Genomic DNA, 27,994 nt, shown 5'->3' on the forward strand with positions numbered 1-27,994 from the left:
GGGGGCATCAGCTCCTTGTAATGGGGGAGCGAGCGATGCGGTGAATCCGAGGAAGGAACTGCCTCGATGGAGGCTTCGGCACCGTGACCGCTATCGGGATTACCCCTTCTACTAACGCATAGCCTCGAACGCTGGAGAAAGCAGGCATGTCCCGTGCCTCCAGCAGCGACATGGAAGCCGGTGAGACCCAGGAGCGATACCGCTCGCATCCGCCTCGGGGTACCTTAAATACCCCTCTGTGCTGCCCCCCGCTTTTTTACTGACCCCCGTGCCCCTCTTTTTTCTCTCCCCCATAGAGCTTTACTTCCTGATTGCCCGGTATCTGCAGTCCGGACCGTGCCGGAGAACAGCCCAGGTGAGCCATGTACCCCCCATGACCCAGCCGGTCACCCCAATAGTAGGGGTACCCCCGATTTGCCTCATTTTGGGGTGATAGCTCCGAGTACTCCTCGCTAACACTCTCTCTGTCTCCCTGCAGCTGCTGGCGGAAGAGCTGGAGGAGAACCAGGTAATTACCCCTGTGGTACGTGGGGGGCATAGATTCACCCCCTGTCACCCCATTTTATACCCCAAATCGCCTGCACGTATGGAGAAAGTGATGAGAGGGGATCCCGATCCTTGAGCCCCTCCCTGTACTCGGTATATACCCGCTGCCGTACTCACCCTGTGCCCCTTCCTGTCCTGGGCAGCCCTCCCCTGTCTGTTTGGGACCCCTCTTTGTACCCTTGCTGCGACCCTCTTGTATTTTTATATATATTTTTTAATGCCCCCACCCTGCTTGTCCGCCCGCAGCTAATCCCGCACCGCCTGGACTGGGAAGGAAAGCGCCACTCGCGAACTTATCAGGACCTGGTGAGTTCCCACGAAAACTTTCTTTTTTCCCTTCTGAACTGTGCTTTCTACAAAGTGATACTGAGTACGGACACCGGTGGGGGACACACACCGGCCGGCACATTGGCCCCTCCCCTTGTCGCGTGAATTACCCCGGGCTGGCGGCATGTGTCGGCCAGAGTACCGGGTTACTGGGGATTAAACGGGGTTTCGGTGTCGTTTATTGAGGCGAATCCGTGTTTTTATTAAACTCGTCTATTGTGAAAAATGGGGGTTATCTGAGGGCACGTACCGGGGGTTTACGTCATCGCCATTTGCGGCCAATTGACAGGCGGCTTAGATCTGTCAGTGAGTGGTTTGAGGATAGAAGCTGCGCTGTGATTGGCTTCAGATTCATAATACAGGAACTAATGTTTCCTGCTATTTTTTTTTTACACCAAACAAAAACAACACACAAAGCAAACAATGTATTATTTTGTTAAAGTTACTAAAAGCTCTCATAGTGTAGATAAAAAAACAAATTGGAGTTACAAATAACAATAACTTGCAACATAACTGAACTCGTTTAATACACCCTGCCTAGTCTAGAAATACAGTGTGGCACTTGGGCCTGGTCTAGGAAAATCCACCTCAAATATAATTTATTTCCTCAGGGGCATATTTTATACATAATTCAATTGATAATTGACGATACCTTTTATTAGACGACATAAGACGTGGGGATATTAGAAGTCTCCTTTTCACAATTTAGCGTAATTCGAACTAATACCCATCTGCTTGGATTTTTGTAAAATATATAATTTTTTTTCATTATATATTCAAGCAGATTAATTGTTTGGGCAAATGTATAAAAACTAAATCGGGTGTGGCGACAAAAAAAAAAAATATACCGTATATCTATCTATCTATCATGGAGGAAAGAAGAGACATATTTATTTTTTGTAAATCAAAGTTTATTATTTTACAACAAAGAAGAGACATATTTAAATACATAAAGGAATTTAACAAAGCACAGGAGGGAAATTTATTTCAAAGGAGTAGAAATGTTAGAACGAGAGGCCATCTAAAACTAGAGGATCAGAGGAAATGTAAGGCAGGTTTTACTTTACTGAGAGGGTGGTAGATAAGAGAAACCGCCTCCCAGCAGAAGTGGTAAAGACGCATGCAGTGGGGGAGTTTAAATATGGATGGGATAGGCTCCTGAATCTAAGACGAGACTAATACGATCAAATACAAAACAGGACCACGGATCATAATTATTTTGCCTTCTCTGTCGTTCTCTCTATAAGTTCTCTCTATCTCTATGATCATTGTTTGAGTTAACAAGAGGGTCCTTAGTGCCCACCTTTTCCAGCTTGAGTATTGTGATTGTTTTTATTTTAAGTTGTGTGTTAGTTTTTTTCCTTTGTTCTAATTAATAAAGTAAGTGTTTTACCTCCTATTCCTCTTCATCTCATCTCTCTGGGGTCGCTGTACAAACCTAACTTATAGAACTGTTAATGCGACTTGCCATTGGTACCGATTGCCCTTTTAAAACAATATTACATGATTAATAAAGGGTTTTCTTCTGAATAGGATTTATTCTCAAACACCCGGTCTGAATCACACGCTAGGACGAGAAATAATTATGTGAACAGCCAGCCTTTGTAGTTTTTATTATTCATTCATTGGCTGCGCCCCGTTCATTTTAAGTGTATGTGGTTTTTCAGGTGGCGTCTAACAGTCATATCACTACCGACTATTTGCTGAGAGTTTTCGAGCGTATTGGACCCCTCCTAGACCGGGAGATCCCGCAGAGCGTGCCTGGTCTACAGAGTCTTCTTGGAGTAGGGAAACAATCCCTGTTAAGAAGAGCTAAAGGTACAAGTCGGTCGTTGGCGATGCTCTGGGTCCTGTTGTGATCTTTAAGAGGACCAGTGTTGGAGAATCAGAAAATAATTTGTGGAAGTGGTTTATAAGTTGAATGGCCTCTCAGCAGAACTGGTAAAGACTAATACAGCGAGGGGATTTAAACATGCATGGGATAGGCATGTGGCTCCTTAATCTATTTTTACCTGGCATTTCCTTTGATTTGTTCCTGAAGTGTTTTGTCATTATTTAGATGTTTTTTTCACCCTCTTAATAGAAAGATCTCCTTTTTTTGTAACTAAAGCTTAACATTTCTCCCCAAGATTGCAGACATACGCCATGGAGAGGGTCCGCTTTGGCAGCCCTGCACCGAGGGAGACCCCCAGAACTTCCAGTCAATTATGGAAGGCCCATCAATGTTGGTATGTTGTATTTATATCATTGATGGCTAACATGTTATCTCCACGTACCTGGGGAACAAATACAGGTGTAATGGGGTATTTTATGTAAAAATGACAATTACAAGTGAATCAGATTTCAGAAGTTTCACCGCTATTTTAAGCAAATGAATAATGGCCCGATCTGAATGTATTTTATCTATAAAATGCGCATTAACAAAAAATAAATGTGGTGTAATACAAAAATGTAGTATTTCCCTCAATGATAAAATGTAGCATTTTTATAGGAATGTTCATTAAAATTGTCACATTAAACTAAATGAGCATCCAGCATGTGGCTCTCTGGCTACCGCAGATAGACTGGCACACCTGCTCCCCGTTCACACCTGAGGCGGTTCACAAGACACCGGGGAGGGAAAATGGCTAATTGGGCCAAATTTGGACATTTCCACTTAGGGGTGTACTCACGTTTGTTGCCAAGGTTTTAGACATTAATGGCTGCGTGTTGAGTTTTTTGAGGGGACAGCAAATTTACTCTGTTATACAGGCTGTACACTCACTGGTTTACATTGTAGCAGAGTGTCGGTTCTTCAGTGTTATCACATGAAAAGATATAATAAAATATTTACAAAAACGTGAGGGGTGTACTCACTTTTGTGAGATACTGTAAATTCTAGCGCAACTTAACCCTCAAAGAAAAAACATTAAAGATCCTAAACATATTTAAAACACATACTTAATCCCTAAATTCGGCTTTGGTTTTATTCTTTAGTATCTCTTGTTATATGAAAGGTTGGGGATCTCTGTGTCGTGTAAAGTGTGCTGTTGGTGCCGTTGAAAGCCCAACACCTTCTAAGAATGAATGCATTAATTACATAAAATTTGCTTCATTTTTCATTTTGTTTTTGGTCCATTCATTTAAGGGCAATGAATTTAGTTTTTTGCCCTTTAGGTTGGGATGAAATTCAGATGGCTTTTTCCATTCGGTCTCATGCGCTCTCTCTTTTCAAGGTCTCCTTACCTTCTCCACCAACCACTTCCATGTCCATAGTTCAGCTTCTTTTCTTCTGTCTTCTTTCTTCGTCTGCTTCTACCTAGTGTTCGCTCCGTTAACCGTGCTTCCGGAGGGGCTTCTGCAGAGCCTCCATGCGCACCCTCTCATCCGATTGATGGAAAAGGCTGTCCTCATGGGGCATGCTGTGGCTTCGCTCTTTTGCGGGATTACTCCAAGGAGCCAGAATAATCCAGATAGATTCACAGAGAAATGGAGGTACAGAAAGGCTTCTCTTTCTCTTCGAATCCATCTGTGATATTCTGGACTCTTGGAGTACTTCGGCAAAAGGGCAGAACCACCTGGTACCCCGCGGGGAGAGCCTTTCTCCCGTTCCCTTAATTGTGGGGGGGTGCACCGAGGCTTCACCCCTTTGTGGACGTTAACGGAACTGATTCCAGAGAGAAGCAGACGAAACGGCCGGCGGAGAAGGTATCCAGATGTTGAAAGAGAGTGAAAAGCAAAGAAATTCAAATGAAAATTTGGAGCCCTCTGCTTTGTTTTCATTTTTTTCATTGGGGATCCCTCCTTGTTGTTGGACATCGGTACAAATTAACAAAATTTGAGGATCTCATTAAAATTCATACAATTTTGAATGCACAAGTCTACTAGAAAGCTTGGTTAATGTTTTGTGTAAAATGTAAAATGTCAGGGAGACGGCTACATATGTAACAATACTCAGATACAAATGTGTCTTTTTCTTTAAGTGTTTACTCAGCCCTCATTGTGATTTCTTGAACCGATAGTGTTTGCTCCTTTGAATTGTTCCTTGGTATGAGGCTTCAGTTAGAATAACTTGACTCGCTATAGTAATCATTTTGAAACAGTCACCAGACTGCATCAAAATAACTTATTTACTATCTGTCACTTTTTTCTCTCTTCTTTTCTTGCAGTCAATATCATCTCAGCGAGAGCTCTAACTGGATGTGCTCGATTCAACCACGTATTCTCATCCTCAATGTACCAGCAAATAAAAATGCACAAGAGGATCCTGGGTCATTTGTCTTCCGTCTACTGCGTGGCGTTTGACCGCAGCGGAAGGCGTATTTTTACAGTGAGTTTTCCCTACGGTTCCATGTAGCATAAGCCGGGTCTGTTTACAGTGGTCTCTAATCTCGTAATGACGTGGCAGATTGACATGCAAACATGCAGTCTGACCCGTCCTAATTACTGAGTTCAGGTGTTTCAGCCGTACAGGTGTATAAAGCACATAGTCAGCCAACTCCGTAGACCAACATTGATGGTAGAATAGGTTGTACTGAAGAAGTTACTTGACATGTACATGGCACCTTTGCCACAAGTCTGCTAGATCTGCCCAAGTCCTTTTGGAGAATGCCGGTATGGCCGTGTCCCTGTGCACAAAAGCAAGCTCTTAAAAGACATGGTTTAACAAGTTTAATGTAGAACAGCGTGAGCGGCCGCAGAGATCCCTGACCTTAACCCCACTTAAACATCTTTGGGATGAATTGGAACTCGCATTATGAGCCGTGCCTTCTTATCCAACAGCCTGATAAGTGCTTTTTTGGCTAAATGGGCACACATTTCCAAAATCATGAAGGCTGTTACAGCCCCAAAGCGGAGGCCAACTCTAAAACCAGTGAGCGTCTGAAGCACAAGGAGCTTAACTGGCCATGTTTAATGTATAAAGTCTTCACACATGTTGAATGCATTACACAGATCCAGCTCAGCCCTTCTTGCTGGACCTGTCAATGTGGGCCATTCATAATGAACAGTGAAGTGAGAGAGTTGAAGCAACTTTCGCTTTAGTGAATAAACTCCCTTGTGATCAGCAGGCTGGGAGAGCAACATAAGAGGGTCCTCCAGTACCTTAATAACCCTATGCCTGTCGGGTTGGATGGGGGTGTTGCTGAACGTAACTTGGTTAACTTTTCATCTTAAGGGATCAGATGACTGTCTGGTGAAAATATGGGCCACAGACGATGGACGTCTCCTCTCAACGCTTCGAGGGCACTCGGCGGAAATTTCTGACATGGCTGTGAATTATGAGAACACCCTGATTGCTGCTGGTAGTTGTGACAAGGTGGTGCGCGTTTGGTGTCTTCGCACGTGTGCACCGGTAGCAGTGCTACAGGGTCATACAGCCTCAATCACTTCCATACAGGTAATATGAACCGGAAAACACTAAACAGTATTTACTGGTGTGGTCTGTACTTTGTCTTCTCAAATGCACAAATAGGACTTCATCTTTCAATCTGAATTCTAAGCAGCATCTCATTTCTTAGAGAATTTTAACATCTTATGCATTCACTTGATTTTTCCCCCCAGTTCTGTCCAGCATCAAAAGAAAAAACTAGATACCTCACATCTACCGGTGCTGATGGGACAATCTGCTTTTGGCAATGGCATGTGGACAGCATGACGTTCAAGTAGGTTTTCCTTGTTTTCCCTTTAATCGATAAGTTATTAGTGAGGAAAATGTAAAAAATATATATCGAAAGGGGAGCGCAAAATCAAAAAAAGCCTAAAAGGCATGTACATTCAGATTACTGGGTTCCTGCTAGAATAATAATGACCAATAAGCACACAAAACAAAGCAAGAATCCCATTTAACCTTTTAAGGACAATGGGTTGTCCTTAAACCCATTAAAACCAATGCATTGTGAGCCCATACATGTACAGGCTTTGTCATGAAGGGGTTAAAATACCTAAATATTGGGGATTCCGTCACATTATATGGACATGTTTTGCTTAGCCTGCGACTATTGCTTACCAAGGTGCTGAATCAGTAGGACTGCATTGCATTTTAACCCAACAAGGCTCTCGTGCAATTTAAAGCCTCCTCTGGACCTACATTGGGTGAAAAATGTAACTTCTCCCCCCATTCTCTTCGTCAAAGTTCCGTATTGAGTTCCTTGTAAGATAAATGTCTAACGCCAAACATTTAAGTTAACCGAACTCTTTTTTTAATATTCAGACTTGGTAATATTAACCTTTTTCTCTTTCTGCAGTGAACGTCCAGTAAAGTTTGCGGAGAGATCCAGGCCTGGAGTTCAGATTTCCTGTTCTTCCTTTAGTTCAGGTAGATGTTCTTAACGTACAGAATCTTTAGAAAATAATGTATTCCCATATAACGCAGCACACAGGGTCCTCCTTTACTGTACGCTTTATATGTATGAGTTACACCAGTATGTACGAGCTACATCTCAAGGTTTGTTTTGAGACAGCTGCATGTTAGGCATTTGTATGTGTAATGACTCTGCAATCTACTAGACTAATTATCATAATGCCTTGTGATAAACGTAGAATGGCTTAGTCTTAATCACCTACCTGGGCACTCTGACTAATGAAAGTCTATGGAGGAACGGACATCATCAGCATTGCCATAAAGAATCAGCTCAGTGTGGTGTGCAGAGAAAGTCACCTAAAATATCACGTGACTGACAGCGATGGCGGCCTCCAGGTCTTCCTGATAAAGGAAGTTTATTACAACAAAATGAGATAAAACCAGGTTTTTTTTTGTCACCGACCAACATTACTGTATACAGAGCAGGTGATTATGGATATAGTGCCAGATATAGATATAGTGCCAGCGGCATGAAAGGGCAACAACAGGGCACAAACCTAACCCAGCCAGTGCGATGAATTGCATAGGAAGCACTGGAGGGCAGCACCTCACGAAGCGGCTGCTGGGTAATAAGTGTTTTGTAAGTGAGTTCTTTAACTGACGGAATGACGTAAGCAAAGTAAACTTAAAAAAAAAAAAAAAAGACGAAAGCAGGTATGATTTTTCCTTTGAAGTCTTAGAAACGCAAACTACCGGTTCCTTTGCTGTAAATGTATGCATTGTGTACTGTCCCCGTGACCTTGGTGAATTACTGCGTCTATGCTGCTGCTTTCAGCTCATGCGTAGTCATTAACCATTTGTTTTTGTTGTTTTAGGTGGTATGTTCATAGCTACGGGCAGCACGGACCACGTGATCAGGATATATTACCTGGGATCCGGTTCGCCTGAGAAGCTAGCGGAGCTCGAGGCGCATGTGGTAAGGAATATGAATACCTGTTCGGTAATACAAACATTTACCCTTCTAAGACACCTGGTTTAGCTGAGTGGCCAGAATATTGCATTGTATCGCTAAAGAAAGACTTTGCAGAGGAATCTGCATTATAGCTGTGGTTTCAGCTCATTCATTATGAAGGACCAACACTGGTGAGACGGACTGAACTTGCCTTGTGGAAAGCATCATTTAATGGCTGAGGAGAGTAAGGAACTTTCAGTGATTTAACTATACATTATACAGGGCCAGCTCTTTCTGCAGCAGAAGCTCACTGGGGTTGGACCTTTATAATGGAAAACGAGGTCAATGTGTTGACATCACAACTCTCCCTTTAGTGAATAAACAAACATTTGTTTACTCGCATTAAAACCATTCACGATTCACATGCGTTTTAATATTGGGTACTATACCAGTTAGACTACGGCAAAAAGCCTCGCTTAAAACCAGAGCGGGCAAATAACCAGATGAAAGGAATTTATAAACGAAGCCAAATTATTATTCTTAATGGCAGCACCCATTCTCCTGCTGTTTTCCATTAAACGTTGGCGTTTCTGAACCACATTTGTGTGTCATGAATGCTTTCAGCGTGGATATTCCCCGTGGAGCGTAATGCTATAATCACGCTGGCTATTGAGTCGCCCCGTTAACTTTAACTCTCTCTTTCCAGGATAAAGTTGTCGCTGTCCAGTTCTGCAACAATGGAGACCGGTAAGTTCCACTGGCGCTTTTCACAGCTTCGTAAAAAAACAGGAATTCCCTTTGCTGGGATCTCCTGCTGCAATCTGCCTCCGGGGTATATTTAACCGCAGCTCAATAACTCTGATTTAATTATCGCTGCAGTTGTGTGCAAACATCATTTATTAATAACTCGCCCCCCTCCATAAGGGCGCTGATATTATCGCCATGTTTTATGGGGGTTATTAGTGAAGCCACCAGTGATTTTGCCCAGTGATCAGTTCTCTAGGTAGGAGTAATTAAATAGCGCAGTACATTTCTGTATTTCTTAAAAACAATTGCTGTAACTTCAGCAATGTGAACGAAATCTATTCGTTTTTGTTTTCTTTGCTCTCGTGGGCTTGCTATGCCGCTATCCTTTTCTGTAGTTGTTTACACATAAACTTTAATAGATGAGCCCTCCGGGCACCGTCACAATGAGCTTCAGGGACGGGGGATCTGTTGAACGTGGCAGGTAGCAAGGATTCCTAGTGAGTAGAACCAAAGTTCACTTCATGGTCGCAGTATTTTCTAATAGATTGTAAGCTCCAAAGAACAGAGCCCTCTTCTCCTCCAGGACGTCTTAACTTGTGTTGACGTTATTGTCAAATTTTATATTGTTAGTTTTCACTCTCCTCATTTTGTAAAAGTGCTGCAGAACCTGCTGGACCTCTATAAATAAATGTAAAACATTACTTAGTAAATCGACCCTTTTATGTATCTCTGTAATCTCAGGGCCTCTGAGTTTGGACGGAACCCGCGCTGCCATATTGTATGTTGGCTTGTTTGACTCAACTAGACCCAGGGAATGCCTGGGTTGCTAACGTTGACCCGATGATTTTTTTATTTTTATGATGTCATCGATGATGCAGTAATTGGGTTTGTAGGACATCTTGTTTACTGCTTTTGCGTGTGATCTCCCCGATAGCCCATGACGTGAGCAATCCCGGGTTTTTTGCTTTCCTATCTGTGGGCACATACAGTGCTGTGAAAACATATCTGCCCTCTTCCTATCCTTTCGTTTATTGAAGGAGTTAACCAAAACCTATATCACCTATGTGAAAAAGTAATTGCCCTCCTAAACCTAATAACTTGGGCCACACTTGGCGGCAACAACTGCAATGAAACATTTGCGATAATAGGCAACGAGCCGTCCACATCGCTCTGGAGGAATTTTGGCCCTTCTTCTTGGCCAAATAGTTTTATTTCAGCTACATTGGAGGCTTTTCGAACGTAAAGTGCCTTTTAAGGACTTTTTTTTGAGAACCGGACCTTCTCCTTCAGCATTTTCTGGTAGAGAGCGGAATTCAGGTCCTGAAGCAGCCCCAGACATCACAATGCGACCATCACCACCATGTTTGACCGTTGGTATGATGTTCTTATGGTAACGGGACCCATATCTTCCAAAAAGTTCCACTTTTGACTCATCAGTCCACAGAATATTATCCCAACTGTCTTGGGGGGGTCATAAAAAATTTTTTGGGAGGAAACTTTGTGTTCTTTTTTGATCAGCAGTGGTTTTAACTTTACAACTCTACCATGGATGCCATTTTTGGACAGTCTTATTCTGCAATCGTTGATTGCTGACCTTGACCGAGGCCTGCAGTCCTTTACATGTTAGTCTGGGTTAGTCTTTTGTCGATGAGTCCTCCATGAGCTCTTGGGGGAATGGCGTTGTGGCGGTCACTCCTGGGAAGGTTCACCGCTGTGCCAAGCTTTCTCCGTTTGTAGATAATGGCTCTCGCTAGAAAGAACCGCAGGAATATGACATCATATCACGGCGCCCAGTTGCGATTGGAAACAAAAACACTGACCTCAACCGTGTTTACAGCTCGGTGGACTGGTCAGGGAAGATCTGCTTATCGGCTGCCAGCCAACATGGGCTACCATGACAGTGCCCGGGACCGCTGGGAGATGGGGTATCGTTTCTTGTGATCACGTTTGTATGTATGGTTTGTTTAATGATGGGAGCTGATTGATATATACTTCCCCCTCTGTATAGAAATGCGAGGACAATAAATTGTAGTCTAAGAACGTGTAACTTTACTGAGAGGATGGTGGACGGGGTGGAGCAGCCTCCTGCAGAAGTGGTAGAGGTTAATACACTGTCCTTAAAGTGGTTCCTATGCATGGTAAAGCTAACGTACCGACTTAAATTATTCCCCCCCAAAACCGTTTCTTCTTCTCTGCTGGCTTTAAACAATTTAAAAAGTTGTGAAATGATCATATAGGAAGATAACAACATGAAGTGTTTGGTAAAAGGTGGGTTCAAGGAACAAAAACGAGATTGTGAAGCATTTTCAGGAGGTCCTTTAAGATTTTTCCATAGCGGTCATAAACACGCCTTTAATTGGCATCCACATTTTGTGCACTGGCATTAAATCTTTTAAAGATATATATTTTTTTGTTTCTTTCTCTCCAAAGCAACATTATGTTTGGTACGTTTGTCAGAAAAGCAGACCTATCAGCATGGCTGGTTCATTGAAAGGACTCGCAGGACTTTAAATGGTTAAAGTCTTGAATGAAGCAGTAGGAGATGTTTGACTGATTCACGGATGGCTATTCTCTCTCCCTACAGGGGTTTGTAAATTTAGAAGGGGCGCACGTCCGTGCAAAGAATTCATGTCAATCGGTTTTAATGCCCCTCACCCAGGGGTGTCACGCATCAGCTAACCCCTCGGCTACCCCGTGCCAGATGCTTCATTGATTAAACATATGGTATTCGAGAGCCTCTCGGTCAACACATGGCAATTAAAGCCATTTACTTTTCATTTTTATCACATTCTTTCTGTGTTTTAAAGTACGTTTAGAGTCCTGTGTGATCGCTCGAAATGTGTATTTTTCTACAGTACTTTAATGATTTATTTTTATGATTTAATGTGTATTTTCTGCTTTATTTTGGAGAGCAGTGCTTCTTTCACATCTGAGGATTATAGGCCGTGTCGGGGAAAGCGGCCAGTATCTGCAGGGAATTGCTGGGTCGTATTAATTGTTGGAGAGAGATGAACCATTGGCTTTCTGGATCCTGTTTTTTTGGCTGATAAGGAGAATTGTAAAGACTCCCATCTGTCTAGTGTTAAAGGAAAAAATAAAATAAGTTGAGCAAAAACACTGCAGGGGTAAAAGATCCTTCGAGCGAAACATTGGGGTCACATGACTATTCATACACAAAGGCTTATCGAAAGTCATAGGGTCTCTTTCGTGGCTTCACATTATCATATGTTATACTATACATCTATTCACGGGAGGAGAGCGTGAGACCTTCTCAGTGTATTGATTGCTGTTTTAAAGGGAGCTCCCACCGTGTTTTATTACTAGTATCCAATTAAAAGTAGGTTTTCAAAAAATATTCCCTTTTCGTTTTGTTTTTCTTCAAATTCTAGTTTTTTTCATATGTTTTCAGGCAGTTGCATATTAAGACATTTTGTATGTTACTTGAAGCCAGGTAAAAAATAGAGTGGCTCGGTCTTAATCACACAGTCGGGCACTCTAACTAATGAAGGTCTATGTAAGAACAGACTTTATTAGCATTGCCAGAAAGAAATCCGCTCAGTGTGGTGTCAGAGCCGGGGAAGTCACCCAAAATATTGCATTCTGGTAATACAAATGGTGGGAGTTTCCCTTTAACCTGAACATCTATTTTGGCTATTTTTAATAAATCTTTTTAAAATCTATATCAACTCAAACTTATTGCATTACAGCTAATAAAAAAACCTATCACATTGCAGCTCGTTGTTCTAACCCATTTTTTTTTTGTATTCTCTGTTTTTAGCTTGTGCTTCGTCAGCGGCAGTAGGGACGGAACGGCAAGGATTTGGCAATATCAGCAGCAAGAATGGAAAATGACTGTGCTGGACATGGCGACCAGGATGGCGGGGTAATACACACAAATATGAATATTCTGAGAGATCTTGGGGTACGGGATGGGTAAAGGGAAGAAAGTCAATATAATTTGCAACAGGCTTGGGGAGCCTGATTACTGACCGCAAATACTAATTAGGATACGGAAGCAATGCATATGGATGATTAGTGTTGGTTTGCTAAACCCCTATTAAGTCAAATTGTCTTCAGGTTTGTCTTCGGGGTGGTGTCTGGCCCAGAGGGAGGTCATGCATTAGAGATTTATATCTAATTTACATCGTTCTTGGTGCCGTGGCACATCAGTATAACAATAGAGTTGCCGGGCAGCATGGCTTAGATGTTGATTTTATTGCATTTCTTTCTATAACAGAAGCAGCGTTGCAAATTCAGAGGACAAGGCTCCCAAGCTAAAAGTCACGATGGTGGCCTGGGACCGGTCAGATACCACGGTCATTACCGCAGTCAACAATTTCCATTTAAAAGTATGGAACTCTCTTAGTGGCCAACTTCTACACGTGTTATCCGTGAGTACACATACTGCCATGTCATTTTTATTTTATACCTTAAGGCTATAAGTGCCTGGAGGGTGGGGAGGTTATTTGCTTATTATGCTAGAGCCATAAACCACTAAGTGGAACAGCACCCTTAATTGTCAGTCTGTTTTAGCTACCTCATAGCTGTGATGTGTGTGTGTATATACTGGTATAATGTCTTGTTTGAATTATCCCGCTATTCCAAATTTTGTGTTATGCGACCATAAAACAAAATTGGGGGGGGGGGGGAATATGGCGCTAAGAAATCGTAGGAATATTTTCACATAATCAATTACTAGTTAATTACTAATCAATTACTACTTAAATTGTTAATCTCTCACTCTCTACCCCATGCTTCAGGGTCACGACGATGAAGTATTTGTGCTTGAAGCCCATCCATTTGATCCCAGGATTCTTTTATCTGCCGGTCACGACGGGAACATTTTTGTTTGGGACCTAGAAAAAGGATTGAAAATTCGTAACTACTTTAACATGGTAAGTGCCAATATCCCAGCGATGATGCTGTCTTCAACATATATTTTCTTTGTAGATTTTAAATGCTCTTTTTGGACAAGCAGCGATATTTCTCGGCTTTTTGTAATCTCTGTATTTTCGACAGATCGAGGGCCAAGGACACGGGGCCGTTTTTGATTGCAAGTTCTCCCTCGACGGGCAGCACTTTGCCTGCACCGATTCCCACGGCCATCTCTTGCTGTTTGGATTTGGATGCAGCAAAGCTTATGAAAAGGTTGGTTATTTGGCATGAACAAAATCACGCCTTCTGTAGTGAAACTGGTCAACACCGCTCCATTTCTTCTCCGACACTGTTCTAACTGCTTATGTCATTTGCCATAGTTGAGTTAATTAATATTAACCCCTTAATATACTGGATGTCATTGAGTTACATTATAACACGCACCTTTTACAACACCCCTGGGCTTGTTTCAGCTTTGCAGGATTCTTTACAAGTCGCTGGCTGTCCTGTTATAGAAATGGAATTTTACATCAAATTTACTCGTTATCCTTGCTGTTAAAAGCTTAAATCTTATCTCGTGCTTGGTCGTGTCTTAAATTCAGGATAGCCTGATGCCTGTCCCTTGCCGTATTAAACGTTACCACTTCTACTGCGGGGCTGTGAGATATAGTAGAACAGTTGAAAAGCCACAATTCAGAGCCAACTACTAAACCTCGTAACGTCTGACACATCATTAAATTCTGTCCTTGATCCATGTTAAATGGGACCCTGATATTGTGTATTTAGAACATGGCCCGTCCACTCGGTCCTCTCTGTAGTTATAGGCGTCATTTTCATGCTTTCTATGACTAGTCAGAGATGGAACCTGTAGCAGACAATAGATATTGCCTAACCTTTTTATATGTGTAAATGAATTGGCAGATCCCAGAACAAATGTTCTTCCATACGGACTTCCGACCTCTCATCCGAGACGCTAACAACTACGTGCTGGATGAACAAACGCAGCAGGCCCCGCATCTCATGCCACCGCCGTTCCTTGTAGATGTAGATGGAAACCCCCACCCTACCAAGTTCCAGCGGCTGGTGCCTGGCCGTGAAAACTGCAAGGATGAGCAGCTCATACCGCAACTAGGATATGTTTCCAATGGTAACATTTTCTGTTAATTGGGCAAGATGGGCTTTTTTTATTTCCATCAAAAGTTTAACTAGCATTAGTCTTGGTTGCTTTATGATGAGATAACCATATATTTCCGCTCAAGGCTTCCGGCAACGTGATTTCACATGTATTGTTATAATAATAACAACGCCGATAAATTATTCCACTGCTAGCAAGCTTACAATCTAGAGGGGATGGGATATAGAAAGACACAAGAAAAACAGGCAGAGAGAATGCCATCGATGAATTTGGGAGTTGTGTTAGTGGCAGGTCCTAGTGGAAAAGATCATCCTCTGCTGATCTATGAATTATAAAGTAAAGAACATATTTCTTCCCAAAACCTACTAGTCCTAGTTTAATTTTGCTTTCGCTTGAGCCCTGAAGTCTGATTATTCCATTCCGTCCGTGCTAATGTATTTTATCTTTTAATCATTTTTGAGGAATGTGTCTTTAATTATAAGTTTGTTTCGTACATAAGAAGTGAACGGAAGGTTTTGAGGCAGACGCTGAGGACAGAAAATTGCTTAAAAGTAAGAGCGTTGGCAGAACTTCCTACAGGGAATAATTTAGTTTTTTAAACTCTGATAAGGTAATGGCGAAGTGGTGGAGCAAGTGATCGGTCAGCAGACGGAGAACCAAGGAAGTATCCTGGATGGACTGATCAGGGAGCTGCAGAGAGAACAGGACCAGAGGCAGCCAGATGATGGGGTTACGGATCCGAGCCCTACCGATAATCCGCAGCATAACAGACTGGACTACAGAAGCGGCTGTAAGTGTTCTTCCCTCTTTCAGTGTATAGCATGAACAGGTTTGTTTTCAGCACTGGTAAGGTTGACTGCTTATTGTGGAACATAATGGTGCTTTACATATACATTCAATTTCTGTTGGAACCTATCCACTAAAGTATCTGTGAGAAATTAAACTTTTGAATAACTGGCATCAACAAATACTTTGCAACATATTATACCCCGTTCTCCTTCCATCAAAGCAAGCAGCAGGGACGTTCCGATGTCGTCCTCTATCCCTCTACATGCAAGTCCCACCACAAGACGGCACTGTTTACTAGAGAGACACATATAAGCGTACGAGTTAGACTTTGGTTCCCTATATAAAATGCATTTGTTTCTTGTTTTTGTTTTTTTATATAGTTGCCAGAAGTCAAAGTTTGGACTTAACATCCCCGCCTAACGTGGGCCTGCGACGTAGCGGCCAAATTGAAGGCGTCCGACAAATGCACCTTAATGCTCCAAGAAGCCAAATTGCGACTGAACGGGATCTCATGGCATGGAGCAGGAGGGTGGTGGTGAACGAGCTAAATCCTGGCGTTAGCAGGTGAAACATAATTTTCTTGTATCTGGAAATATTTGTGCTGACCTGACTTATACCCTTGGTTTTCCCCATGCACAATGCTTTAAAAAAAAAAAACAAAAAAAAACCTGAATTATTTAAAATGTGTTTCAGGGTCCAGGAGGATTGTCGAGCTGCAAAGGGTGAAATGGAGGTTTTCTTGTACAATACAGAAAAAAAGAGGAAGCCCCCTCACAATACACAGAGAGTATGTACTGTATGGATCTAGTGTTTTTGCCCTTTTAACCTCCATGGTTTAATACATATTTGGCCAAGTAATGTGAATAAATTCAATGTTCCCGTGCAAATCCTATTTTTTATTAATATTTTGAGTATACCAGGACTAAATGTTATTTAGCAATGATACCAGAAGCACGAAAGTACGTGTCCTTTTCTTTTTTAGAATGAACACCAAGTATCCGGTGGGAGATCCTTAAGGAAAATACAGAGGAAACGTCCGCATGCCTATCAGACGCGTTCCACGATCGAGCAGGACAGGCAGACTAATGTCCTTGAGTCAAATCCGGATGATTCTCCAAGCTCCCAAGAGGTAAGCTACGGAGACTGTGGTATTTTTGGCATTTCACCCATTTCTGCTGAGTACTACTACCTTTTTTTGATTGTTCTGCTTATGGAAGCTGCCATCTTGCCAGGGGCGGTAAAAGGGAAAGGGTTGATTGTGTTTATTCCAAAACAAAATCTAGCTATTAAATACAAGACATCTTGTAACTCTGTGCAGATCGCAATCATCAAAAGCATAGCTAAATATGTAGAGGCATAGTGTGTGTGCGGTCAATTGCAGAAACAGTCATCCGTTTGTATTGTACTGTGACACCGCGCTGACGGTATCAAGCATACAGGGACACATCAGGATCAGGCAGTTCATCATAAAGGGACAGTAAATGTCACGACAGCCCCGCTACAGAAGACCTCGGTATTAAATGTTATGTGCGGAGCAGATTCCGTAGCTCTAATGTACAGCCGAGTGTTGGCTGTTTTCAGCGCCGTCGTAGATTGTGGTGCGATCGCGGCTGAGATGGCTCCTCTTTAATTCTGCTCTTTTTCAACCTAATTCCTTTCCACAGGATGAGGAATCCCGGAGTTCCAGCGAGGCTTCCGCTGCCGAAACTGCGACTCGATGGCAAACGGAGAGCTCATCCAGGTATTGGTGGGAGTTTAGCGGATAGAACCACTGCTATTAACTGCAGATAATAAGGGCCGCTTTGCTCAGGGAGTAGATTTTTTTTTTTGGGATGTCCCTGTCCCAGGCATTATTGAATCATCCTACTGAATTAGGTAATTCCACCTTTTCTGGACACAACCTTTTGTCCAAGGAATTTAAAAAAAAAAAAAAAAGTGGTCCCATGTAAATTATAATAATTGGCAATTTGTCTATTTAGTGAGACTTCAAGTGAATACTCGGACTGGACGGCCGATGCGGGGATCAATCTCCAGCCCCCCAAACGACAAACAAGACAGACAACCAGGAGAATGTCTAGTAGCTCCGAGGATGAAAACGCTAGAGAGGAAGAAAAGCCTCGGAAACACAAACAGACCAGGAGAAAGGTTGGTAGCCTTACTTGGACATTAAATAAAATAGTTAGACTAATTCATGTTCCTTGCGTTCAAATAGGATTTATTCCCCGTTAATATTCATTGGCATGGCTGAGCTGTCATGGGTTGACTCTCTCATTCTTTTTAAAGAAACAGAGCGAACTCCTCTCAATGGAAGGAGAACCAAGCGAAGAGTGGATCCCCCCACAGTGGATCCTCGATACCGTGCCACGCCGCTCCCCCTTTGTGCCGCAGATGGGCGACGAGGTAACTTGTAATCTTTGTCGTAACCAAATCGATTGACAACCCCAATGAGGTTCTCCTACGAGAAGGGCTGAACCAGCCTTACACAATATAATTTAGCCAACAGCTTTGGTCCTTTTTGGGGTAGGATCAAAGCATAATTTTGTGAGATAAGGGATATTATGAGCAGGGAATTCACTGTTGAATTATACATTATACAGGGTAAGCTCAGCCCTTCTTGCTAGAGGAACCTGTCAGTGTTGGCCTTTTATAATAAATAGCGAGGGGAGGGAGTTCTTGTCTAAATGCCACTAATAAAATGATTGTAACGCGCACGTATGTTTTAGATACTGCAGAGTATTAACTTGTTTGTTCTGTGTTAGGTTATTTATTTCAGGCAAGGACACGAGGCTTACGTACGGGCTGTGAGAAAATCTAAAATTTACAGTGTTAACCTGCAAAAACAACCATGGAACAAAATAGATCTAAGGGTGAGTTTTTATTTTCCTGTAATGCCTTTAGTCTTATTGCATTCTATTTCGTTTATAGAGCAGATTGTATAGCGCCTAAGCCATGCGGCTATAAAATACTCGAATTATCTGGGTTTTTTGGGGGTTTTATTAATTTTAATGTGAAAACTCAATGTTTGCTTTTGTCTATTTTGAATCTCCAGGAACAGGAGTTTTTAAAGGTTGTGGGAATTAAGTATGAGGTTGGACCCCCAACACTCTGCTGCTTAAAGTTTGCCATTCTGGATCCCACCTCAGGCAAAATGAGCAGAGAGTTCTTCTCTGTCAAGTAAGTACGAGCGGTATGGAGCTGAAAGGATGAATCGCAGGTTGGCTGCTCCAGATAAGCAGAAATGCTGCAGATTTTGCGTTTTAAGTGCTTGGTTCACATCCGACATGTCACTTTCTTGTTGGCGTATCCCGTGACATCCTAGACAGGCTAGTCCTAGGGCAGTAGGTCCGGGGAGGAAATAGTTTCACTGATGCAAAGCCAGAGGACAGATCACACTCTTGGGCTTTCAGGCCCCCCCCATTGTACACAACGTCTCAACAGTTACAAGGGGCCCACAGGCTCCATAGATGCATTACAAGATGCTGCACGTGTTTAAGGAATGGAGCGCTGGGATATGACGTGTATCCCACCGCTTCACAGTGAGAATGCCAGCCACCGACGGGGGAAGCTGGGAGCAATGCTGAGGTTCGGGTCGAGGGCAGCTCCCTAGGTAAAAACACCGTTGTTTATATGAAGGGGCTTCTGATTACAGTCATCCTGACCTGCCGAGTGTTCTGCGCATACGTTTGGGCACTCCAGATGCTTCTATCCATAGCTTCTATCTTAATGATTGAGCCCAACTGGGACCCATCCATGCCGTTGGCGCTTTAGCCCACTGACTGGCTCTGCAGGGTATTTGATATAGAATCTCTGCAAGTGTTTTTTGGCAGCTATACCTTTAACTTTGCAAATTAAACCTTAATGAACCTGTAATAAGCAGCATTGTACAAATACCACAGCTGAGTCATTTTGGCTAAATAGTGGCTTTGAGTGGCTCCGTACAGGTACCTAAGTGAAGCTGGCCAGTGGGACATGTAAAAATCTCCTTGTGTTTTTATTGTAAGTCTTGCTAAAATGTGCTATTTCTGTTTGATTAACCTTTTTTTTTTTTTTTTTTTTTTTTTTTTTTTTTTTTACATCTTAGGTATCATGACATGCCTGACGTTATTGACTTCCTTGTACTTCACCAATTCTACAAAGACGCGAAGGAGAGGAATTGGCAGATTGGTAAGGGGCCCATACCATTTTTTTTGTTTTTAATCTTTTTTGGGGAAAATTGATTCTTTTTACGGCATCAACTACACAAAGCAGCTCTTGATACAATTCTGGATTCTCACAATAAGCGTCTTTTCAGAAACTCTACGATGCAGTGACAGTTTTCAGTATGAATCATTACTTTACATATTACATTCTCTAACCATATGACATCACTGCCGCGGACTGTGACCACATCAGGACACATGTTGGATGTGCAGTCTCACATCTGCTTACTCGTTCTATTCTGTGCATGTATCTCACGATCAGCAACATGTGGGGCAACCCACGTCTTTCATATGGTCTGTCCCTTGCCAAATAAAAATCCCATGTAAATTAATAAAATAATTAACAAATTATAAATTCCCGTATTAATTAAGCAAACAAACAAAAAAAAAAAACACCAGTTATATACCAGCATTATTTCCCTGTTACAGGAGACCGCTTCCGCAGTATTATAGATGACGCCTGGTGGTTTGGGACAGTGGAGAGTCAGCAGCCCTTCCAGATGGAGTATCCGGATAGCCTGTTCCAGTGCTACAGCGTTCAGTAAGTGCCGAGTCGCTCGGATCCCTAACCAACTTAATACATTAGAAAGATTCAGTTCTGACCACATTCTCTTGCAAGAAATTGGATCCGTTGCCCCTGTACAATTGGGGCAATACATGGTGAGGAGATTGTGTACCAGCAGCTCTTCTCATACTGGTTAAGGTCCTTCCTAATGCATACTAAAGTTACCATAAATTGACATCGTTTTGGTTATCGTCGTGTGGTTGTAAAGACTACATAATAATTGTTGCAAAAAGTCTCATAAATAATGTTTCATTTATTTTCATGTGAGACGTCACCTGCTCACAATCCTCTGGTGTTTGCGTAGCCAGACCTCACAATTTCAAAGCCTCACGGAGATTGTAACATGGATTTTGTAACATGGATAGTTTGTGTCACGTGACACAGATTGCGACATAGTCACATCAATATTTATGCAGCAAATGGTGACAAACATCCTTAGGCAAGCTATGCATGATCTCAAAAATAGCAGAATGCGACTTTATTTGGGACAATACCCTGGCTTCGCGTCCTAGCGAAACCTACTACCGAGTGCATGTTACAGGGTACCCTGCTGACAACGCATGCAGAAAAGATGTCTTTGTCTCGTTTTGTTGTGTTCAGTGTACTGTGTGTTCGTTCACAGCTGGGATAACAACGAAAGAGAGAACATGAGCCCGTGGGACATGGAGCAGGTTCCAGAAGACAGTAAGCATGTTTTATTTCTTTATTTTGTCTGATCGTGTCGCGTAGACCAATGCAGAGTCAAATGGACCGTTACCCAGAGCGGAGGAAAAATGTAACTCGACTCTGTTTGCAGCAGCTCTGCCAGATGAAGTCGGCGCCGGAGTTCCCGTCACGGCCGATGAACTGAAATCTCTGCTCTACAAACCCGAGGAAGGAGAGTGGGGATCCAAGTCGAGAGACGAAGTGTGCGAGAGAGTTATCAGAGGAATCGATCAGCTTCTATCGCTCGGTAAACATTTAATCCTGAGCCGATTTCTCAGATACTTTACATCAGGTGAACAACACTGAACCCGCGGTATATATAGATCTTACTGTATCCGAGCGAGCAAGCAGAGAACCTAAATCTGGCCGGAATCAGGTGGTCCGATTCCTAACTTGTCCTGTCTGCACCAGGTAGCAATCCAAGGGTTTATTAGCGTCAAGAGGTTAGATGTGATCTTAAAGATCTTTTGTTTTGCTGAGTGTGTGGTAGACGAGCACTTCGGCCCTTCATCGGGACGTGACCAAGGACTGAGTAAGATTTGAGTCATTGCTTCAGGGGACTCAGGGCAGGTTCTTCTCTGCTGTCACGTTCTATGTTTCTGTTTGCAGAGTTTGCCAGCCCGTTCAGTGCCCCGGTGGACCTGAGTGCCTACCCTTTGTATTGCACCGTCGTGGCCTATCCCACGGACCTGAGCACCGTCAGAAAGAGACTAGAGAGCAGATATTACAGGTTTGTATTTTCACTCCTGATTTACCGCACTGTTTGTATTTTAAGGTTTCCTTTTTTTTCCATTTGCATGTACAAAAAAGAAATGTTTGCAGTTGGTTTTGTTACTTTGGAAACTGTTTGTATGAAGTCAACACCATCTATACAAGAACTATATTATTAGATTTGCATGACGTATCCTTGAATTACTGCTCATGTGTGAAGGATTAGGAGACACTATTTGTGGCTACTGACTGTAGCTTAATACCTGTGCTTCTCTCCCAATCATTTAGTCTTTTTATATTTAAACATATGGGCATTTACATCCTTGGATAGGTGAAAGCAGCTTAACAATAAGATTAATTATGTGTACGTTAGGACACTCAAACTGTCCGAGGTCACCGCTATGATCAAAATATATCTGGGGGACATATTGAGTTTGTATTTACCCAAAGAAACTAGAACTTGAACTTACTGAAGCTTTCCATCTCTTTTAATGACACCACAAATTACTTTAGCATTATATACAGAATATGCGGTATTCATGTTAATGCTTCTGTGGGCAGAGTCTAACGTCTGCTTTGTTAAACACGCCATGAAAATATTGTTCTCCTTTCCACAGGTAATTAGGGGCTTATTATCTGTGACCTATTTTCTCGTAGCCTCCGCTGCCTTTTGTGTTTGCGGTGCACGTCTGCGGACAGTTGCTTGTCTGTTAGTATTCCTTTTTGCTTTCCAGCCGAGTATATTTCACGAGCACTGATGAGGCTTTGTGCTTCTGACCCGTGTTTGCAGCTGGTACTGGATGCTCAAAGAAGTCTAAAAGTAGAGTAGGGAACGGCCATAACTACCAGTTCAGCCTGTAAGCCAAGAGCTGCACGTCTGCCCAAACATCTGATACTTCACAATAACTCTAACGCAGCCATGTATGGATACAGTATTCAGTTATTCCTCCTCCTTTTGTGTGAAGGACTTTGATAATGATTACCTATGAACCCCAGGTACCACATTCCTACTCGTCCCGGAGACTTGTCGTTAGACTTTTACTTTTACAGAATGTTTCTCACTTGAGTAACGATATATTCCGAAGCCCTATGCGATTAATATATCTTATATTTGGCCTGCAGGAGGATTTCTGCGTTGATGTGGGAGGTCCGATACATTGAGCACAACGCCAGGACTTTCAATGAGCCCGACACGCCGATCGTAAAAGCTGCCAAAATCGTGACCGACGTGTTGTTGCGATATATTGGGTAGGTTTCCGCAGATCTTTTTCATCCTTTTGAGCGTTTATTTCCCCCCCCTCATGAAACCGACCTCACTAACCATGTACTCTTCTGTTTCTTAGGGACGATAATTGCACTGACATTCTAGAGATCTACCACCAAGTGAAAAGCGAGGATCTTGGGAATACAGATGAAGAAGATGAGGTGAGATTGTAAAAACTGCATTTTGGGGATTATAGTTTAGATTTTTCATCATCCCATTTTCTGTAATATTACCCCGCGTCGAGGTGTCTTATTTTTATTTGATTTTTGTTTTTCTTTTCAGACTGCTGCAGTTGAAATGGAATCAGATGTACCAGGAACATCCTCCGGACGAGCAGTAAGTAAAATATATATATTTGTTTCTCTTTAAAGGTATCCCAAGCGACCTATCTATTGTCAGTTAAGCCCAGATCGTAAATCCTGATCAAACAAATTATTTATTTAAGGTGACCAGGAGAACGAAAAGGCAACTGCTCCGCTCGAACCCTGACTCGTGGAAGGATAAATGCAAGGAGCTTCTGGACCTGATCTATGAACGGGAAGATTCCGAGCCATTTAGGCAACCGGTCAATCGTGTCTCTTACCCAGTAAGTCCCGCAGATCGTTCTATCACAGAACCGAATAGTTATGAGCTAGGCCTGCGTGGCTGATGCATAACAAATGTTGCTACAACTATTGTGCTTGCAGGATTATCAGGATGTTATAGAAACCCCCATGGACTTTAGTACCGTGAAAGCTACCCTGGAAGCTGGGAAGTACGGCGATCCTGTGGAATTTGGCAGAGATGTTCGCCTGATTTTTAGTAACTCCAAAGCCTACACGCCGAATAAGAAATCCCGGGTATGAATCAAGCTGCTTTATACATTTTCTCCCACAGCGTATATTGCACCGCTTTGTAGTGCGGACATTTAAAGAGACGCAATGCATATGATATCTGTGTGGTCTCTTTACATTTACATGGTGTCCCCCTTGCAACTGCATGATGGGAGTTCTGCAGAGTCCCCCTCATATGCATTTGCCCATTACCCACCATGTCCATGCGCAGAAAGCAATCCCTGCCAATGATTGGCTGCTGTTTACAATTATTTGAAGCTTAAAAAAGACTGTATAACTCAATTTCCTTGCATTTACTCTTGTGCTGCATGGAAATTATGCTTAAGCATGCTTCATTCACATACGCTGTAGCTCTGTTATTGAAATCAATGAGAGTAGCGGCAGCCAATTCGGAAAGCTCGGCTAGTATACATGCGATTTATTCTAATTATCCGTACCTTTGGCTCTTTCTCTTTCACAGATCTACAGTATGACCCTTAGGCTGTCTGCATTGTGTGAAACGCACATCAAAGAGATCATCTCTGATTACAAGTTGGCCATGCAGTTACAGCAGCGGAAGAGGCAAAAATACCGCAGGAGAATTCGAAGCAGCAGCAGTTCTGGCTCAAGCAGTAGAGCATCTAGGTAAGGCTGGAAAAACATTTTTATAGGATACATTTAACTATTTAAAAAGGAAAACAAGCTGAGAAGGTGGCACAATCGCCCAGCAGAAGTAGTAGAGGTTAATACAGCAAGAGATTAAGCATGCATGGGATATGGTCAACTAGAACCTCCAAGGTTCGAGTGAGGTCTGTGCAGAAGTACCATTTAATGTGGGGAAGATGGATCCTCTGAGATGAGTATGAAGAATTACAGATACCTTATAGATAATTTATAGATATTCCGTGGAAACGCTTGTTGTTTTGATTTTGAACGCTTCTCATTTATTCGGTTAAGAAGCAGCTTTTAGGAAGGTTAATAACTGTAACTGATACGATCGCTTTGCCATAATCCATTCGCCGATAAGACGTCTCAGTCGGATTGTTGCAAATTTAAAAAAAGGTTACAGTATGGGAAATGTTGACATATATATATATATATATATATATTTATGAATATTGCAAAACCAAGATTGTTGACGCTTGTTGCCTTTTTCTAAAGCCCCATAGCAAAACCAAGGAAAGCAAAGCTTCAGCCAAAACACAACCAAAGCTCCACTTTACCGCTGTCAAGGACCAGCTCATCATCTGCATCGAACAGTAAGTTACCCCGGCAGGAGACGTGCGGTGCTTTAAAAGGCACGCGGCTCCCGAAGAACCGTTTTAGAGCAGTAAACCCACACAGGACGAGCTCTAAATGGCTACAATCACAATGCAGACTCTAACCAGCCATTTGCAAAATGAGAATGGCAGAAGGAGTATATAGTGTTGATTAACCACTTACATCCCAGATTATTGACTGAAAATGCTTTCCTAGGCCAGGGATGCATTCTTCCGACCCCTCCATGTCCAGGGTTACAAGGTGAGCCGTGCCTTTAAAACACAGTGCCGGGATATGGCGTTGTATCCTGGTGCTAAGTGTCTTAAAGGCACACAACACCTTCATTCTACTCTTTAGTGGAAATGGGCCGGTTGGGGAGATCAAAGATATCCCCTGAAACCAACCCAGTGTGCAGCGCGGCACCAGGGGTCTGATCACCCAAACGGGGCTGCAGCCCATATGGACCCTGCCGGTCTAGGCCTGGGCCCAGTCAGCCAAGGCAGACTCCGGATACAATTGCTTGGAGTACTCTGGATTTTAGAGAAAGCCTTATGACATGTATTTTTCATATCTATTGGACCTTTCCTACAATTTAATATGATCCATTTTTAAAACTAATTGAATTAGATTTACAGCTTTAGTACATTGTTTGATAGATTTTGCTCTATTTAATGTTTGCCTTGACACTAGCAGCCATCCTTTTTCTTAAGTATGGAAGTTGTCTTTCATGTATTTGTTAAGAGATAAAAGCAAGCGCTCACGTTTTTTGTCCCATTTTGTTCTTCTTCCTTTAGTGTCTGACACGGCTGCGGAGCCCGATGCTGTATCAGACATCGAACAAATGGATGAACCACAATCTTCTTCTACATCTACCAAACAGAACAAAAGCGACACAGAGCCCGAGGAAGCGAGTAGCACGAAGGCCAAATCCTCCTCCGTGAAAGATAGTAAGCTCTTTTTTAGACTCTAATGGGGAGACCGCTTAACATTTGCATGATACACAAAGCACCTTCAAAGTCTAACCCAGTCTGTCAGACGCCGTGTTTGAGCTAGAAAGACACAATAGAAAAAGAGTACTTTGGCTCAGGTGGTCTTAGGGACCATAAACCTCGGTGACTGCAGTGAATTGGATGGCAAGGTTTGTAAAATGTTTTTGGCTCACTTACTGTGAAGCTGTTTAGAAGCGTACCCTCCACTGCGTGTTCTCTTTTTAACCTTTTATGTGGTACGCTCTAGTGAATGTTGCATGCAAGGGTCTGTTTAGCTCCTACTGCGCATGTGTAAAGATCTCCCATTCATTTAAATGGGATCATAGAAGAAGGAAGCTTTTGCAGAATAGGGGGGGGGAGTGAGACATTTCTATAAAATATTTGCGGTTACCTGCTCCAGTGGAAGAAATTGCTCATACGCTGCCTGAATATGTGAGTTAATGTGTCATTTTCACGTTACGCCTTGTTAACCCCTTCATTACGAAGCCGTACATGTACGGGCTCACAATGCATTGTTTCTTAATGGGTTTAAGCACAACCCATTGTCCTTAAGGGGTTAATAAAAGCTTTTTTTTGGTGTGTCTGTACTGAAAACATATGTTAACACGTCTCGCCGTTAACAAGCTCATAAAGCTGCATAAAACCAAAAACATCACTCTTTAAATATTATCTTAAAAGCACCATTAAACATGGTAACCGTGAGGTCATGGAAGGCCGTGGAATAAGTGACCATTATTTCCTGACACACTCATACAGAAATGCTTGTTTTTGTGTTTCAGCAGAACTCACCAACGGGACTCTCACAAACGGTGACGGCAGAGAGACTCCCAAAACCAAAAGAAAGTTGGAAAGTTCTTCTGAAGACGAAAGCCAAGGAGAAGACGAAGAGAAGATGGAAGCCGAGTCGCCGTCTGTAAAATCTCGTCGCTCCTCTTCATCCTCCGAAAGCAGAGATTCTGAGTCCAGCCTAAACTCAAAGAGCGAGTCGGAGTCTGAGAGCAGTTCTGACTCGGAGCTGTCGACTAAATCGGATCAAGATTACGTCGACGGCGACCACGATTACAGTAAAGTAGCGCAGAAGAAACTGAATAAATACGGCAACGGGAAAATCAAAGGGCGAGGACGCGGACGGGGCAGAGGAAAGCGGCAGGCGAAAGGCTGCAACCGTAGCAGCGACGAGGGTCTCCAAACAGCGAAGGGCCGGGGCAGAGGCAGAGGTAGGTGCAAAAAGGACGTCCCCAGAAGCCCTGCGGTGAAACGGACGCAGGAAACAGACGACGAGGACGACGACCATGACGAGGACGATGGGGAAGAAAGTGACTATGTAGGGCAGTTGAGGAAAAAGCCGAGGATAAATACAAGGAACCAGGGCAGAAGAACGGTGTTGTACAATGACGATTCAGACAACGACCCCGATGGTTTGGTGCAATTTGACGATCCCTTGAACCTTGGAACATCGAGATCTGGAAGAGTGCGTAAAATGACCGAAAAGGCCAGAGTGAGCCATCTCATGGGGTGGAATGGTTGACGACCCTCGGCTGATAATCCCTTTTATTTTCTACTCTTCTTTTTCAAACGTATGGGTCTTCTACTGCAGGGATTTTATTTGAATGACTTCCTAGGATGGTGATTTGTGGGACTGTCTAACCTTCAGCGGTGGTGCTTTTTTTTCCATGCAATTGCGCATGTACTAATCAATCGCATATTAAGGGCCAGCCTTACGTATTAAGTCTTAAGACTTTTTTTCTTTACAGCCACAAAAGAAATCCGACACTACAAATTTCTAAAGGTGCAGCTTCCAGTTCAATACAAGAGGCATGAAACCATTTTATTTTTAA

The 27,994-nt window shown here is 42.7% G+C and overlaps 1 protein-coding gene across 1 annotated transcript; it reads left to right on the forward strand.

Annotated features, from left to right (window-relative positions):
- Nucleotides 1–27,994, forward strand: BRWD3 (bromodomain and WD repeat domain containing 3). The gene is made up of 40 exons (XM_053473937.1): nucleotides 1–180; nucleotides 297–355; nucleotides 479–508; nucleotides 793–852; nucleotides 2,541–2,691; nucleotides 3,003–3,101; nucleotides 5,022–5,182; nucleotides 6,029–6,250; nucleotides 6,415–6,515; nucleotides 7,098–7,168; nucleotides 8,029–8,129; nucleotides 8,812–8,852; nucleotides 12,631–12,735; nucleotides 13,090–13,243; nucleotides 13,613–13,747; nucleotides 13,872–14,000; nucleotides 14,649–14,874; nucleotides 15,473–15,652; nucleotides 16,032–16,215; nucleotides 16,345–16,438; nucleotides 16,634–16,780; nucleotides 17,316–17,392; nucleotides 17,631–17,796; nucleotides 17,935–18,051; nucleotides 18,411–18,518; nucleotides 18,701–18,825; nucleotides 19,733–19,815; nucleotides 20,280–20,391; nucleotides 21,038–21,099; nucleotides 21,212–21,367; nucleotides 21,730–21,850; nucleotides 22,954–23,079; nucleotides 23,175–23,256; nucleotides 23,378–23,431; nucleotides 23,541–23,681; nucleotides 23,782–23,934; nucleotides 24,389–24,552; nucleotides 25,069–25,166; nucleotides 25,962–26,114; nucleotides 26,936–27,994. Exons 1-40 carry the CDS (start codon nucleotides 147–149, stop codon nucleotides 27,682–27,684), a joined length of 5,331 nt encoding a protein of 1,776 aa, XP_053329912.1. The 5' UTR covers nucleotides 1–146; the 3' UTR covers nucleotides 27,685–27,994.

Source organism: Spea bombifrons, chromosome 8 (assembly GCF_027358695.1).
Source record: "Spea bombifrons isolate aSpeBom1 chromosome 8, aSpeBom1.2.pri, whole genome shotgun sequence".
Taxonomy (NCBI): domain Eukaryota; kingdom Metazoa; phylum Chordata; class Amphibia; order Anura; family Pelobatidae; genus Spea; species Spea bombifrons.